Source organism: Pelophylax lessonae (genome assembly GCF_965119305.1).
Source record: "Pelophylax lessonae genome assembly, chromosome: 2".
NCBI lineage: Eukaryota > Metazoa > Chordata > Amphibia > Anura > Ranidae > Pelophylax > Pelophylax lessonae.
This window is the reverse complement of record NC_138769.1, coordinates 382,305,182-382,322,254: the sequence shown is the minus strand read 5'-3', so window position 1 is coordinate 382,322,254 and position 17,073 is coordinate 382,305,182. Positions and strand designations below refer to the sequence as shown.

At 46.3% G+C, this 17,073-nt stretch overlaps 1 protein-coding gene across 2 annotated transcripts in view; it reads left to right on the top strand.

The window, feature by feature from the left end:
• LOC309546467 (multidrug and toxin extrusion protein 1-like) overlaps window positions 1–17,073 on the top strand; it is a 112,505-nt gene that overhangs the window by 69,714 nt on the left and 25,718 nt on the right. For both annotated transcript variants that reach the window (XM_082246178.1, XM_082246179.1), the window contains exon 12: window positions 991–1,066. In XM_082246178.1, coding sequence (XP_082102304.1) covers window positions 991–1,066 — 76 coding nt within the window. The remainder of the gene's footprint in view (window positions 1–990; window positions 1,067–17,073) is intronic.

Sequence of the window (17,073 nt, the reverse complement as noted above, 5' to 3'; positions counted from 1 at the left end):
GTGGAGCTGTTGGACAGAAGACTTTGGGAAAAACAGTATTGTGAGTACTGAGGGATCTGCTCAAGGGTCTGCCTAGGAGAGGAGACCACTCCAGAGAAGTCAGGGGATCTAGGAGCCAGCTCACACAGATTATTACAGGAAAGGGGGTGCCAAGTAGTTAACCCTGAAGATTAGGGACAAAGGGGGTGCCAGGAAGGGCCCTGAAGTTTTTCAGCAGTACAGTCTACCTCAGAGTACAGCTTAACTCAGGATACATTTTACCTCAGGAAGCTCTATTACTTCATTCACAGCCAAGGGAAAATTGAAGCAGCGGCCTAGCCGCGACTAGCTCTATTCATCGTTACTCAGCGTTATACAGGATTAATCAGCGCTATTCAGCTCTATTCAAGTTGTCCCAGCCTATTGTTCATAGTTCTTTACGTTGGAGTATCCCACTCATTCCTTTCTCCTATCCAAGTTCCAAATAAAACTTAAAAACCAAAGATAATGGACTGCTTCTTGTTTGAGGTAAAACACTTGGAAAAATGCCAGACTGTTCTGTTGTTGGTAATGGTAACCCAGGGGAACCCACACACAGCAGCTCCCATGGGAGTAGTGCTACAAAAATAAAATGTTTTAGCTGGATTTGGGATTTAAATTGCCCCGATTGCCACACTTACATATTTCTGATTGCCCCATTTCAAATATTGTGTTGTACTTGACATGATCAAGACCACCTAACTTTATACTCTGTTAAAAAATAAAATAATAAAAGTGCAAGTAGCTGAAATCTGGTCCCAGCATGTAACAATTTATTAGTCTTATGTGAGTAAGAAAAAAAAAAACTATACATTTAGCAATGTATAAAATGCTGAAATAATTGTAATTCTTTAAAGTTCTGTTGTGGCAGAGCATCCTAAATGTTGTCGTATATTAGAGAGTTCTTTGTAGACTTGTTTGACTGTGGAATCCAGCACTTCATGTACTTTGTATAATCTTTGTTTCTTCCAGCTTTATTTACACTGATAATCTTCATTTTATTCCTTGTCCTGAAGAAACCACTTGGAGAAATATTTACCAATGATAAGTATGTGATACTGGTATAATTTTATAAAAAAAAAGAACACTGTTTTAAGGGTGTTTTTTTTTTTTTTTTTTAAGGATAACTAAAATTAATGCCACTGCTTTTGATTCCTTTATATTGAAAGTCCAACCAAAAATTAAGTTTATTATGTATTATATCTGAACAGCCAAGCCATACTAAAAGATTTTAGCCTAATAAATGTGATTTCCTTGTAGACATTTTGGGGTATATTTATAAGGGATTTACTGGCAAATTCACACAGTGAGTTTCTTACTGCTATTTATCCAAGGGACATTCAAACAGTATTTATTTGGCATACTACAATCACATTTACCTTGTTTACAAAATGTGTAGCTGGTGAACGGTCACCAAATTTCACAAATAAAATGAAATATAAAAGAGAAATATAAAACATCCGCGCTTAGGATAATTTTAGGCTTCTAATAAAATATTTGATACTGGCTGCAGCCCACCTGTGCACTATATTCCTGAAAATATAGTAAGAATAAAGGTAAAGAGAAGGTGTATGGCGCTGCCAAAGTATACTGATGGTTCCGTATGTCCAACAACGATGCTAAATATGTATTCAATATGTATCTCCACTGTGGATTCTAAATTAATAAAGTGTCAAGTGCATCATATATGTGACAAGTAAAATTATGTAGTGAGTGCAATAATATAGGGGATCCAACCCTGTGAGGGGTTTCTAATAGTGCTAAAACCGTGAGGAAATATATAAAAATATATAGAAATGTGTGAGAAATAGGATGTGGGTAAAAATATAAAATGTGGGTGATGTCTGAACAATGAATAAGGAAAATAAGTAAAAAACGTAAAATCAATTGGATCCACTTAAATGAACTGTGAAAATCTGGAAGAATGTTCACAAATCTTGCTTCACTAATAGAGAGAAAGTTGCTCAAAGAATTCTGGTTGAATGTCAGGCAAAATTGCCCATCAAATCTTTTATAAGAAAAGACCCATCTTTCTTTTCTTTTTGAAAATTGTCTTTCATCTCCATGTTAGACCTAAAGTATATGTAAACCCTTGCCTTCAGTTTAAAATAGGATACATAGATAGACAGACAGACAGACAAACGTGAAAAAATGCTGTAAATAAACCACTTGCCCCCCTGAAGAGTTACCTTCCTTCATGACCAGGCCATTTTTTGCTTTTTGGCACTGCGGTATTTTTTTTTTTTGAAAAATTCTTTTTATTGTTTTATAACAAGAAAAAAATACAGACAGTGACAAACACCAGTCCCTAACATGGCGGGACGGCACAACAACCCTTCCCAACCCACCCCTCCCACCCTCCCAACCCTGGCAGCCTACCTATAGAACCGAGTAAAGCATAGGGGGCCGGGGGCGGCCGGGACAGCATAACCCGTCCAGACCGCCCCCCCCCAGGCCCAGGGGTACAGGACAAAAAAAAAAAAATACATGACAACTGGATCAGAACACAAAGTTACAGGTCAGAAATAGCAGAGGTTTCCTGACTGAAAGAAAAGAACCAGTGAGAGTGCGGGCCCAAATAAACCATAAGATACAGACACTTCCCATTCACAATTAGCCCGCCGTCTCGGTGGATTCCACCCATGCCTTCCACACCTTCTCGAACTTCCGGAGACAACCACGGGACTCGTAAGTGGCTTTATACAAAGGCAAAACAGCGTTCACCAGCCCCTTCCAGAAGGGTATCGAAGGGGGTGACACTTTTTTCCAGTGTAGTAGGATGGCCTTCTTGGCATAAAACAGTAGTATAATCAACAGCGTCCTATGAGCCACCGAGGGGACCACCTCCTCCACCAGGCCCAGGAGACAGACGCTCTGGGTCAGCGGAACCGGAGTCATAAGCACCCTTCCAAGGCAGGAGACGACCTCCGACCAGTAGCGCTGAACCAGAGCACAGTCCCAAAATACATGTCGGGCATCCGCTGGGGCAGCCGAACATCGCCAACACTCAGCGGACACCGACGGAAAGATCCTGGCCAGGCGGGCAGGCGTATAATACACTCTGTGGAGAAATTTAAATTGGATGAACTTATCTCTAGCCGCCACCAGGTGTTTAAAGGGATCTGTCCACAGGTCATCCCAGTCGTCCCCCTGCAAGTCAGGAATATCCTCCGTCCAGCGCTGCTTGCAGCGCACAATCCCCGGAGGGGTGAGGCGGAACAGTTCCTTGTAGACAGTAGACAGTGTTTTACTAAGGTCAGGGTTAGTCAACATCAATTCCAGGTCCGACGGCACTGGCTCGATCCGGAGATCTGCAAACTGACTCTGGAAAGAGTGCCGCAGCTGTAAGAAACGGAAGAAATAAGTCGTGGGTAAGTCATGTCGGGAACGTAAGGTGTCAAAGGGGACCAGTGCACCCTCGGTGGTAACGTCCCCCAACGTCTTTATACCAACAGCAGCCCATACCCCAGGGTCCGGGAGGTGGTAAAAATGGGGAAGTCTGGGATTCATCCACAAGGGGGCAGAAGGTGAGAAACCAAGGTAACTAGGGCACGCCAGCTTCACCGTCTGGCCCCACGCCTTGATCGTAGCCTTCATGGAGTCGGTCAACGGCAGATCGGTGCTCACCCCTCAAAATAATGCCAGGCGTAAACTCTCATAGGACCCCAGGTGTGCAGCCTCCAGAACCGTAGCCGAATCCTCCGCATCCGCCCTCAACCAACGTCTCGCAAATACCATCTGCCCAGCTAGGTAATATTTATGCCAATCAGGAAGAGCAAGCCCACCACTGGCCTTGGGCTCCTGGAGGGCCCGCAGGCCTATCCCAGGGGGCCCAGGGGACCACAAAAAGGATCCGATGATGCCATCCAACTTGCGAAAAAAGGCTCGGGGGACCCAGGTAGGGGAGTGCCTCAAAAAATACAATACCACGGGAAGAAACTTCATCTTCAATAAGGCAATACGCCCAAGCAACGAGAGCGGGAGCCTCCTCCACACCTGTACCAGCTGTTGTAGCCTAGGCACAAGCGGGAGGAGATTCAGGGAGTAATAATCCCCCGGGCACCGCGTGACTTTAACCCCCAGGTACGTGAAGGAGTCCACCCAACATAGGGGAGGATCAGCAGGGGAGACCGCCACCGGCGCCCCAGTAAGGGATAGTACGGAAGATTTCCCCCAATTCACCCGGAGCCCGGAGTAGGAGCCGAAAGTGTCCAGGATGCGTAAGGCACTGCGGTATTTTAACTGACATTTGCACAGTCATGCAAAGCTGTACATAAACATAATGTGTATCCTTTTTTACCCACAAATAGAGCTTTGTTTAGGTGACATTTGAGCACCTCTGTTTTTTTTTTTTTTTTTTGCGCTATAAACAAAAAAAAGGCTGACAATTTTTGAAAAAACAAAAAAATATTTTTACCATCCAGAAAGCACTTAATCCGTATCATTGGCATCAGGTGCCTGATAGCTGCTGCTAATCCAGGACTGATTCATTTTGATAAATGTCAGCTGCTCCACAGAGTCTGTGGACAGACGCACACTCTGTCAAAAAACCTCCAGCAGAACTGAATGCCCATTTGGAAAGCACGCAGAATGCAGGGCAGCCTAGCAGCTCAGTTGCATAATGGGCAAGTTCTGGCCAGTCGTCGATTCTCATGACCCAGTAACCCAGTGGATCATAAACTGGAAAGCTCTCCATGTCTGTTTTAGCTCCTAGATAATCTCCCACCATATGATGCAGACGCTGCCGATGGGATGTGGAAGCTGACAGCCCTGGGCGCTGAGGACTAAAAACATTTTGAAATGCATTACTGAGGCAGCCCCCTTCTCCACCGCTCCTCTCTTGACTAACAGAAACTATGAACAGAAACAGAACTAACTTCAAAACTATGTTTTCCACCAGACTGTAACCTGCCAGAGTTAGAAAAGGCATTTGTCAGGGACTCAGACGCCGCTGTGCAGCCTACGATCCATCTAGGCGAGTGCGCATCTGCGTGCATCATGACGCACATTGTACCAACCCAGCCTCCTCTTAAGGATCGCTCACCCTCTCATCCAGTGCTGGATTATCGTCGGCTTCCTGCTTCCTGTTTCCTGCTTCCTGTTTCCTGTTGTGACCTCGGCTTGCTCCATGGACTTGTCTCTGCCTGATAACCTGTGTACTGACCCCGGCTTGTTCCACGGACCTGCTTCTGCCTGATAAACCTGTGCACTGTCCCCGGCTTGCTCCACGGATCTGCTTCTGCCTGATAACTTGTGTACTGACCCCGGCTTGCTGTTACTTGGACTGACCATATGTGTATGACCCCCGGCCTGGCATTTACCACTGCACTGCTTGCTTTCACTGGAGCTTCTCAGAAGGGACCCGGATATCCCTCTCAGCCATCCACCTGCACCACCACAAACATCCAGTGCTACTTGGGTCGCGTCACCTCCTGTCTCACTTCCAGGGGTGATTCGCTCCGAGCTGCAAGGGAAGCCCTCTCAGCACTTTGGCCTCCATCCAGTGATCTGACAGTATAATCCAGCCATGTCAGAGGCCGACAGAGGCGCTTCCCAGCTCGAGGCACTGTGTCAGCAAGTTTCCAGTCTGACCCAAGCAGTTCAAAGACTGCAGGATGGCTACTTCCAGCTGGAGGGTCGAGTATTAAATCTCACAGGCTCACCACCTCCTGCTGACCCCAATCAACCTCCTGCCAGCTCGGTGCCTGTCTCCTCTCCGCGAGGACCAGTTATGGCTACTGCACCTGAACCCAGGGTCCCCACTCCTGAACGCTTTCGTGGGGAGCGAAGAAAATTCAGGCCTTTTAAAAACGCATGTCTTCTGTACTTGGCACTTCAACCTAGAACCTTCTCTTCTGAGACGGTCAAAGTGGGGTTTATAATCTCTCTGCTGGCTGAAGAGCCCCAGACTTGGGCTCATAACCTCCTGGAGCAAAAGAGTCCAGCCCTGAATTCCGTGACCTCTTTCTTTGAGGCCATGGCCCAACTATATGAGGATCCGCAACGCACAGTCACGGCTGAATCCGCTCTGCACGCCTTACAACAGAATAAACGTCCTGTGGAGGATTACACCGTGGACTTTCGCAGATGGGCCGTGGACACGGACTGGAATGAGGCAGCCCTTAAGTACCAGTACCGACACGGACTGTCTGAAGCCCTTAAGGATGAACTGGCTCGGGTAGAGGCCCCCGCATCTTTGGAAGACCTGATCTCACTAGCAATTCAGCTGGACAGGCGCTTGCGGGAGAGACGCTCGGAGCATCTTCAAGGGGCTCGACCCACTTGGGTACTGCCCAAGGTTCCAGTTGCTGCCGCACTGCATCCTGGGCCTCCCGCCACCACGGGAACTGAGGGGGAGCCTATGCAAATAGGGCTGATCCGTTCCTCTTTGACCCCTGAAGAGAGGCAACGTCGACGCCAGGCCAATCTCTGCCTTTACTGTGGGGAATCCGGCCACTTCTTGCGCAGCTGCCCAGTAAGGCCCAGTAAGTGCTACACCCGACCTCTGCTGAGTTGTCAAATTGCCAAACCATCTCCTGCTCATCTTGTTCTCCCTGTCTCCCTACAGGTAGCAGAAGAGAAGATTCCACTCCTGGCAATCATTGACTCTGGGGCAAGTAGCTGCTTCTTGGTCCACTCACTAGCCACGAGATTCGGTGTCCCTCTGCAAGCCAAGAAGCAACAACTCCATATCCTGTTAGCGGATGGCACCCTGCCCAGTTCTGGACCAGTCATTGAAGAGACACACCCCATCTTCACCACAACGGACTCCCATCACCAAGAGTTCCTTTGCTTTGATGTCCTGTCCTCACCTATGTTTCCTATCATCGTAGGACTTCCTTGGCTTCAGGCCCATAATCCGCAAATTGATTGGGTTAATAAAAAGATCGCCTTTACCTCTAACTATTGTCTGAATCATTGCCTCCCTTCAGGATTCAATATTCCTGCTGCCTGCCTGGCCGTCGGTCCAGTATTGGATCTTCCCGAGAACGTTCCCACAGTCTATGGGGAATTCACAGACGTTTTCGACAAGAAAAAGGCCGAAGCTCTTCCTCCGCACAGACCCTACAACTGTCCTATCGAGCTTCTTCCAGGTGCAGAGATTCTTTTCGGGAGGATATTCCCTCTGTCAGAAAAAGAATTGGAGACCCTCCGAGTCTATGTTAATGAAAACCTGGAAAAAGGTTTTATTCGCCCCTCTTCTTCACCAGCAGGAGCCGGCATATTCTTTGTGGAGAAGAAGGACGGTACCCTAAGACCCTGTGTGGACTACCGGGAACTTAATAAGGTCACTATTAAAAATCAGTACCCTCTACCCCTTATTCCAGAACTGTTCCAACGCTTCCGCTCAGCCCGGATCTTCACAAAATTGGATCTTTGCGGAGCTTACAACCTAGTCCGCATCCGGAAGGGGGATGAATGGAAAACGGCCTTTAGAACTCGTTTGGCCATTTCGAGTACTTGGTCATGCCTTCGGGCTATGTAATGCTCCGGCCACCTTCCAACATCTGGTCAACGATATCTTCCGGGAATTTCTGGATAACTTTCTCATCGTCTACCTGGACGATATACTCATCTTTTCTCCCAACCTTGAGCTCCACCGAGTTCATGTTAAGAGAGTACTGTCTACCCTAAGGGAACATAGTCTTTATGTAAAGGCAGAAAAGTGTGAGTTCGAAAAGAGCTCCATCCAATTCCTGGGGTTTATTATTTCCACCAACGGCATTTCCATGGACCCACAAAAGGTGAAGTCCATCCTGGAATGGCCAGCTTCCACCGATAAGAAGGGGGTCCAACGATTCGTGGGGTTTGCCAACTTCTATAGAAGATTTATAAAAGGATTCTCCACAATTATTTCACCTATTACCCAGCTGACTCATCAACAGGTCCGTTTTTATTGGTCACAAGAGGCTCAAATGGCTTTCGACAAGTTAAAAAACCTTGTTTATCTCGGCACCTATTCTTCAGCATCCTGATTCAGCCATACCTTATGTGCTTGAAGTAGATGCATCCGAAATAGCCACTGGAGCAATTTTGTCTCAACGTATAGGCCCAAAGGCCCTTCTTCACCCCGTTGCCTTTTTCTCCTGGAAAATGACTCCTCCTGAGAGGAATTATGATGTGGGGGACCGGGAACTTCTGGCCATAAAATGTTTTGGAGGAATGGCGATACCTACTGGAAGGGGCTGCTCATCCCATCATGATTTACACAAACCACAAAAACCTGGAATATCTCAGGACAGCTAAATTCCTGAGACCCCGTCAGGCCCGATGGGCCTTGTTCTTTTCTCGATTTAACTTTCACCTAACCTACAGACCAGGATCAAAGAATGGGAAGGCAGACGCCCTTTCCCGGATGTTTCCAGACATTCCAAATATGACTGAGCCTAACACCATTCTTTCGGCTCAAAATTTTTTACTTATCCAGACCGATTTACGGTCAGCAATCCAGCCAGCTTCCATTCAATGTATAGAGCCGGGTGTCTCTTCCTTGAGACGACAAGAAGGATTCTTATGGTACCATAAAAAGATCTTTGTCCCAGCACAGGCTAGACTACGGGTCTTGGAATCTTTACACGACCACAAGCTGGCCGGCCATTTCGGGGTCAAGAAGACGTGTGAGCTCATTCAGCGTCTCTTCTGGTGGCCAAATCTGGTCCGGGACTGTACCAACTATGTAAGTTCATGTGTCACGTGCCAGCGGAATAAGAGAGCTAAAACTAAATCCTGGGGTCTACTGAGACCACTGCCAATCCCTGAACAACCATGGAAGGGAATCTCTATGGACTTCATAGTGGAACTGCCACTCTCGGAAGGGTTTACCACCGTTCTGGTAGTCGTAGACCGTCTCTCTAAGATGGCTCACTTTCTGCCCATGATGGGCACACCCTCTGCAGTTGACACAGCCAATGCCTTTATAAAAGAAGTAGTCAGGCTACACGGACTCCCGGACAGCATAGTCTCAGATAGAGGTGTTCAATTCACTTCCAAGTTCTGGAGAGAACTCTGTAAGTCTCTGTCTATTGAGGTTTGCCTATCGTCTGCCTATCATCCGCAGAGTAATGGGCAAACCGAATGAACCAATCAGACCCTTGAACAGTATCTGCGTTGCTTCTGTACCTGCTCTCAAGATAACTGGGTCCCGCTTCTTCCCTGCGCGGAGTTTGCATATAACAACTCTTTGCACTCTGCAACTAACCAGACTCCGTTTTGGGCAAACTACGGGTTCCATCCCTCCTTTTTGCCCAACATCTTACCTGAGTCATCAGTTCCTGCAGTACAGGACCGGATAGCTACCATTAAAACCAATTATCGACTGCTACAGGATAACATCACAAAAGCAGGAGTACAAAAGATTCCACGATCTCGGGAAAAAGGAGAATCCTGCATTTAAGATTGGGGATGAAGTCTGGCTCTCCTCAATCAACTTAAAGATCTCGTGCCCTTCTAAGAAATTAGGACCAAGGTTTATCGGACCCTTCAAGATCAGGAGGATCATCAACCCTGTGGCCTTTGAACTGGCCCTACCAGGCTCCAACAAGTTTCATCCTGTGTTCCATGCTTCCCTGCTGAAGCCTGCAGTGCCTAGTCCCTTTCCAGTCCCAATCACGATGGAGGGGGAAACAGAATTCAAGGTCGAGTCCATCCTGGATTGTCGGAAGAAGGGTAATTCTACACAATACCTAATCAAATGGAAAGGATACCCCCCTGAGGACAATTCGTGGGAACCTGTAAGTAACATTCACGCCCCTAAACTCATAAAAGAATTCCATGACAAATTCCCTGAAAAACAAGCCCAGTTGGGCATCCGGAGGCTGCCCTTTGGGGGGGGCACTGTCAGGGACTCAGACGCCGCTGTGCAGCCTACGATCCATCTAGGCGAGTGCGCATGTCCGTGCGTCATGGCGCACATTGTACCAACCCAGCCTCCTCTTAAGGATCGCTCACCCTCTAATCCAGTGCTGGATTATCGTCAGCTTCCTGTTTCCTGCTTCCTACTGTGACCTCGGCTTGCTCCACTGACTTGTCTCTGCCTGATAACCTGTGTACTGACCCCGGCTTGTTCCACGGACCTGCTTCTGCCTGTTAACTTGTGTACCGACCCCGGCTTGCTCCACGGATCTGCTTCTGCTTGATAACTTGTGTACTGACCCCGGCTTGCTGTTACTTGGACTGACCACATGTGTATGACCCCCGGCCTGGCATTTACCACTGCACTGCTTGCTTTCACTGGAGCTTCTCAGAAGGGACCCGGATATCCCTCTCAGCCATCCACCTGCACCACCACAAGCATCCAGTGCTACTTGGGTCGCGTCACCTCCTGTCTCACTTCCAGGGGTGATTCGCACCGAGCTGCAAGGGAAGCCCTCTCAGCACTTTGGCCTCCATCCAGTGATCTGACAGCATTGCATAAACTCCTCTTTAAAGTGTCCTCAAGAGATTAAATTGGGGGTTTGGGATGAGTTCTGAGACTTTCCCTTTGTAACGGTGGTCAAGGAAGGTGGCCAACCAATAGTGATCCTTCTCTTTGATACCACGTATTCTCAGGTCCTTTCTCAAGCTTTGAAGAGTGAGGGAGCCCATGCACCTCAAGTTTGCGGAGGCATGAGAAGTAGACTCCTCCCTAGGGTTCTGGGGATGGAAAACCATCTGTTAAGAGTTGACATATGTTTTACTCTGCTTCAATGTCTCCAAAACTGCCAGAATACTCCTCCTCCCTCTCCACTCCTGTGTTCTGTGGCATTGCAAGAATGGTATCTGCATAAAGTGGGCCTTGAGAAGTCCTCCTCTTCCTCCCGCTGCCCTGCCTTGAGTGCCCTGTCCATAATGCCACACAGAGTCTGCTCCAGCAGGAACATAACAGGGATTGTGTCACTGATGCATGCATGCATGCATTGTCACGGTTTACCATCCTTGTGGGCTCCTCAAATGATGACATTACAGTGCATACATCCTTTATCAGCAGCCATTGATGTGGGGAATACAAGCAGAGCCGGCCTGACCCTGTCATTGTGCCATACTGACACAGGTATTTGTTGATGACCCTCTGCTGCATGTGCAGCTGCTGCAGCATTGCCAAAGTCTAGTCACAAAACAGGTGGTTTATGAGCAGGTGAAATTTCGGCTAAATTTCAGCCAAGCACTGGCTGTGTATGACCCCCAGAAATGGCTACAGACTCTTTTGGCCTGCTTTAGCAGATCTTCCTACCTCGGATACCTATTTAAGAAACACTGCACCACCAAGTTGAGGACAGTCAACTTTCCCTGTCTAGGAGCGGACAGGTGGTTTGTGCCATTGTCGCACACAACTATTCCTGGCTTCAGCTGGCATGGCGTAAACAACCTCTGGGCCTGCAGCTGCAAGAATCTCTGCTCCGATGTGGCTCCTGTCCCCTAGACAGACCAGCTGAAGTACTGCATGGCACCTTTTAGCCCAACTCATTAAAAAGCCCCTTGAATGCTTTGGGGGTACTTGTGGTTCACAGGACAACTCAGCAGAGGAGGGCATGGAGAAGGAGGAGGGTTAGGAGCTTAGGCATCATCACCAATAGCTGTATGGAGGCGTGGTGGCACAACAAGCTGAAGCACTGAGTCCTGTCCTGCATCCTCCTTACTCAGTGTTCTGTGAACTAGATATATCATCCCTGACCATGCTTGCTGTCCCACGTGTCAAAAGTAAAGTGGACCTTATGGCTGACTGCCATGCCCAACAATGCCACAACATTGCCTTCCACGTGATGTTAGAGAGCTGGAATGACCTTACATAAAAAAAAATGGCGACTGGGAACCTGCTCTTGTGGTACAGCACATTCTGCAAATTCACAGAAGGGGGCAGAATCCACCAGACCGAAAGGCAGGAGTTGTAAAGCCAGCAGGTTTGACAAGCTCTAATTTAGACGCTGGGCATGTGGGTGGCAGTGACTATTTTTTTTCCGCTGCAGCAGATGGGGCAGAGGAATGTTCCTGTTATATTCTACAGCTGTTTATGTGATACTGGCAGACGTACTGCAAGGACATGGGACACCCTGCGCTATACCATCATCCTGTATAGTTGAGGTTGGTGCAAGGTAATGGGGTATAGCGGGGGTAGATCGGAAAGGTGAGGAGTGAGGAGTAGCAGAATTGTGTCCCTTTTGTGTGGCTTTCAGGTGCTTTTGCCAACGGTGGGCTGGTGACTGGTGGGCGGTAAATGCACTATGTTAAACGTGCACTAATGCACTGAAATATACTGCGTTAAATGTGCAGTAATGCACTAGAATGTACAGCATTAAACGTGCAGTAACGCACTAAAATGTACTGCAGTAAACCTGCCCTGATAAAAACAACTGACACTAGTAAAAATGAATGGTCACACTACACCCACACTGCACTATCACTAGATTCACACTAAAGCTTTGTTTACACGTCAGAGGTATGGCTTTTGGCTGCAATTCTTCCATGAAGACCACTTCTGGCCAGATTCTCCGGTCAGTAAATGGGTGTACCTGGGTCATGAAGACCACTTCTGGCCAGACTTCTGTGGACAGTAGATGTGTGTACTGGGTCCAACTGGTTTCCGCCACTTCTGAGTTGATGGCACTGCTGGATATCTTTTAATGTTGAAGGGAAGTCAGCATTTGTTCCATTACGTTTCCTTGGCCAACCATGTCTACAGTCCCCAGTATTGCCCATTTCTTTGTGCTTGAACAGCACGTCTTGAAACCCCAGTCTGCTTCGATATCTTTGCCTGGGAAAGACCTTGCTAATGCAGTATAACTACCTTGCGTCTTGTTTCTGTGCTTAGTCTTGCCATGGTGTATGTCCTATGACATAAAACTGTCTTCCGCAACCTCACCTTATTAGCAGAGTTTGGCTGTTTCTCACCCAATTTTAAGCCTACACAACTGTTTATATTTCAGTTAACAGCTTAACGACCCCCAGCCGCAGTTATACTGCGGCAGGCAGCCGCTCCTGCATAGGTATACTTCGTTCGCATGCAGGCAGCTAGGGGACGAGTGCGTGCCACCATGCTCCTGCTCGTCAGCGGGAAAGCCGATGCACGGGGCAGGCGGCTCTGATTTGCTGCCTGACACCCGCTGAAAGAGAAGAACGGTCAGCTGTTTTAAACACAACTGACCGTTCTTCTCCATAGAATGATCACAGAGCTCCTGTGATCCTTCTATATAGGAACACAGGTCTCTGTGATCATTTCACAAGCCACGCCCCCCCCACAGTTAGAAACACACCCCTAGGTACACATTTAAACCCTTGATCACCCACAGTGTTAACCCTTTCCCTGCCAGTGTCATTATTACAGTGACAGTGCATATTTTTAGCACTGATTACAGTAGTAATGTCACTGGTCCCCCCAAAAGTCTCTAAAATGTTAGTCAGGGGTCCGATCTGTCCGCCGCAATGTTGCAGCCCCAAAAAAATCGCAGATAACCTCCATTACTAGTAAAAAAAAATAAAAACTGACATAAATCTTTCCCATAGGTAGTAGACGCGATAACTTTGCGTAAACCAATCAAAATACGTTTATTGCCATTTTTTTACCAAAAATATGTAGCAGAAAACAAGTTAGCCTAAAATGTTAAAAAAGTTTTATTTTTAATTTTTTTTTTTGGGAATGTTATATAGCAGAATGTGAAAAAATATTGTTTTTTTTTTTTTTTTTTAGAATTGTTGTTCTTTTTTTGTTTATAGCTCAAAAAATAAAAATCGCACAGGTGAGCAAATACCACCAAAAGAAAGCTCTATTTGTGGGAAAAAAAGGACATCAATTTTATTTAGGTACCGTGTCGCACGACCGCGCAATTGTCCGTTAAAGTAATGCCGTTGCCGAATCCAAAATATGGCCTGGTCATTAAGGGGGCAAATTCTTCCGGTCCAGAAGTGGTTAATGACTGCCTTTCGACCCACATATGAAATTGATCATTAGAACCTGATTGGTATAATTAGTTAATCATACAAAATCACAGACTTTGTGCAAGTGTAAGAATTGATGCTGGGTTGAAGCCAAAGGGTTGTCACACCAAATATTGGTTTAATTTAGATTTTTCTTCTGTTTGCTCACTTTACTTTTTCTAAATTGATAAAAATAAACAATTAAAATAAATATTTCTTTAAGCATTCTCACTTTACAACATTTCTTCACACCTTTATTTTTTTTATAAGTGATCACATAATCCCTGTTCTCATCTGCATAAAGTGCTTGGATAAACAGCAGTACATTGATCTTCCCAGTGAATGGCTGTGCAGGGGGGGGGGGCATGTCAGCACAGGTCTTATTTCTGGACGACAGGCAGGCTGTTTTCCCTGGGCAGCTATGAAACTGGCCACCCTGAGATGAATATGCTGTCATGCCTAGTGTGGTCAGTTTGACATAGGAAAGCAGAGGTACTGGCAGGATAACCAGGTATTTTAGGCAAAGGAAGCAATACAAAGAGTACGGGGTACTTTTTAACACAAGTACATGGTACAAAAGACACATGTCAGGGATATTAAATGTTGGGGTGAGCAAATATTTGAGTGAAGTAGCACAGCCAGGGCCGTCTCTACCGCAGGGCAAAAGAGGCAGCTGCCCAGGGCCCTGTCAACCTTTAGGGGCCCAAAGCAGAGCTGCCCCTTAAGCCACAAATCGGCGCTGACCGCTGTATTATAAATCTTCTGTTCCAAACTTCCGGTCCGTGGACCGCGGCGCTGCGTCTAGACAGTCTCAGACTGTCAGTGACTTACTTTCTGTGCGAAGAAGCCGGCATCCGTCTGGACCTGGCATCGGCGCCGCGGCTGCGCACTGAGCATTGCTGTCATGAAATGTAGCCTAGGACGGAGCAAGCAGAGAGGAGTGGGCAGGGCCTTGAGCTCAATGACACCGTAGCCCCGCCCCTTGGTGTGTCATGTGACGGAGGGCCTCGGGGACGGGGTAGGAGAAGGAGTAGACAGCAGGACTGCACAGTGGAGCCGACAGCAGAGTGCTCCTGTCCTGGCTGTCACGCAGGCCGCAGCTACAACAACTTACAGGCAGCCACTGATCAATGATCACAGCGGAGCTGGCCAGGACCAGACCAGGTAGGTCTTTCTCCTCTCTAGGCTCCCCATAGGAAGTAGTGATATCCCAATAGCCCAATATCAACTGTGGTCAGGGCATCAGTTGCAGTTGCACAGATACAAAGTGGAGGGGGGGGGTGGGGGGGCTAAACATGACAGCATTTAATACAGACTGTATTAAATGCTGTCATGTTTAAACCCCCCCCCCCATCCACTTTGTATCTGTGCAACTGCAACTGATGCCCTGACCACAGTTGATACAGTTAGTTAGTAAATCCTGACCATTTCAGGCTGTGTCCAGAAGGATTTATTTATAAAACCCCTTTCACACAGGCGGACCATTCAGACCCGCCTGTCTGGTTTTTTGGCAGATCTGAACGGTCCCCCCATGCATCTCTATGGGGCATCAGATGTCAGCGGAGACATGTCCACTGACATCCGATCTGATCCGTCAAATCTGAACGGATGGAAACCCTATTTTCCATCCGTCCAGCGGATCGGATGGGATCGGATGAGAACGGACCGACGGTCCGTTCCCATCCAATTTCCCCATAGAGATGCATGGAGATCTGAGAGCTGTGCCTCCGCACACAGCACGGAGACACAGCTGTCATCCTCCTGCTCAGCAGGGGATCGGCGGATCAATCCCCCGCTGAGATAAGCGGAGTCCGTCCGACGGACTCCATGTGTGAAAGGGGCCTTAGAGAGCACGCTGCATGGCACTGGGCCACCACCAGACCAGACACTGCTTGATGGGCCTACTTTAGGCCTGATTCACATGTATGCAGGTTGGGGGCCCACATTTTCAAAGATAATAATAAAAGTGTGCAGGATCAGCGCTAATTCATAAAAACTATGATGTGCAAATGAAATCAATGGTGGATGCAAAAAAAAGGGGTGATGTGTAATCACTACAATAGTGTCACACGGAAATATCACAAAGAAAATATCAAATAATTTAATAAAATCGATCGTGCTTCTAACAAAATGAATGTCCAAATCAATCAAATAAGATGAATCACTGTGTGAAACAACATGCACTCCTATGTGCAAAAAAAACTTTCACAAAAGAGTCCAAAATCAGGTGTGATGACTAAAGAAAGCGAAATCCAAAACTTGATGCTCTACAGTGTGCAGTGGCCGCTTACCTCAAACACACAGGGAAAACGCATGTGTGTAATCCATTATACAGGCAGAGATGTATAGTAACTAAGTAGAACTACTTCACTACTGTACTTAAGTACTGAAAGGCAGTATCTGTACTTTCCTAGAGTAGAATTTTTTTCTCCTACTTCTACTTTTACTTCACTACATTTTTTCAATGATTTCAATACTTCTACTCCAATATTTTTTTTTTTTGTGCTGCATAGTTACTTGTTACAATTATAAAAATTACCACTGCCAGAACAGTAGATGGCAGGTTTCATGAAGCTCGAAACATGTGTATTATCAGCGCATACGAAAATAAATGCTACTGTATGTATAAATAAAAGCTGCATTTGAAATAATAAAAAACAATAGGATGTTCAAACTTTTGACTTCTTTCTTGAATAACTACATAACACAGTACTTGTACTTTTACTTTCAGTACTTGAGTAGCAATTTTTTTTTTCAAAACTACTGGTACTTTTAATAGCAGGGGGGGAGTACCGCGCTTTAAAGGTGCTTAGTGAAAATAAATTAGTGCGTATTATTCATATAGATAAAATTGCTTTCAGTGCTTCCAAATATATTAATCATATAAATCCCTATGTGCTTGAATAAAATACTGTTGACTAATAAATAAATAAATTTATCTCAGTGCATAAATAATATCTAATAAGTGATGTAAATATAAATGAATAAATTAATTTTCTCTTCAATACATAAATGTTATCTTATAGGTCATGTAAAAATTAGTGCTTAATATAATCCGCAATCCTTATATAAAAAATTGTTATAAAAATTATTAATAAAGTGCCAGTGATAAAGTTGTATAATAGTGCTTTTTAAAATTATATAATTCAAAAGGTGGTAAAGTGCTAG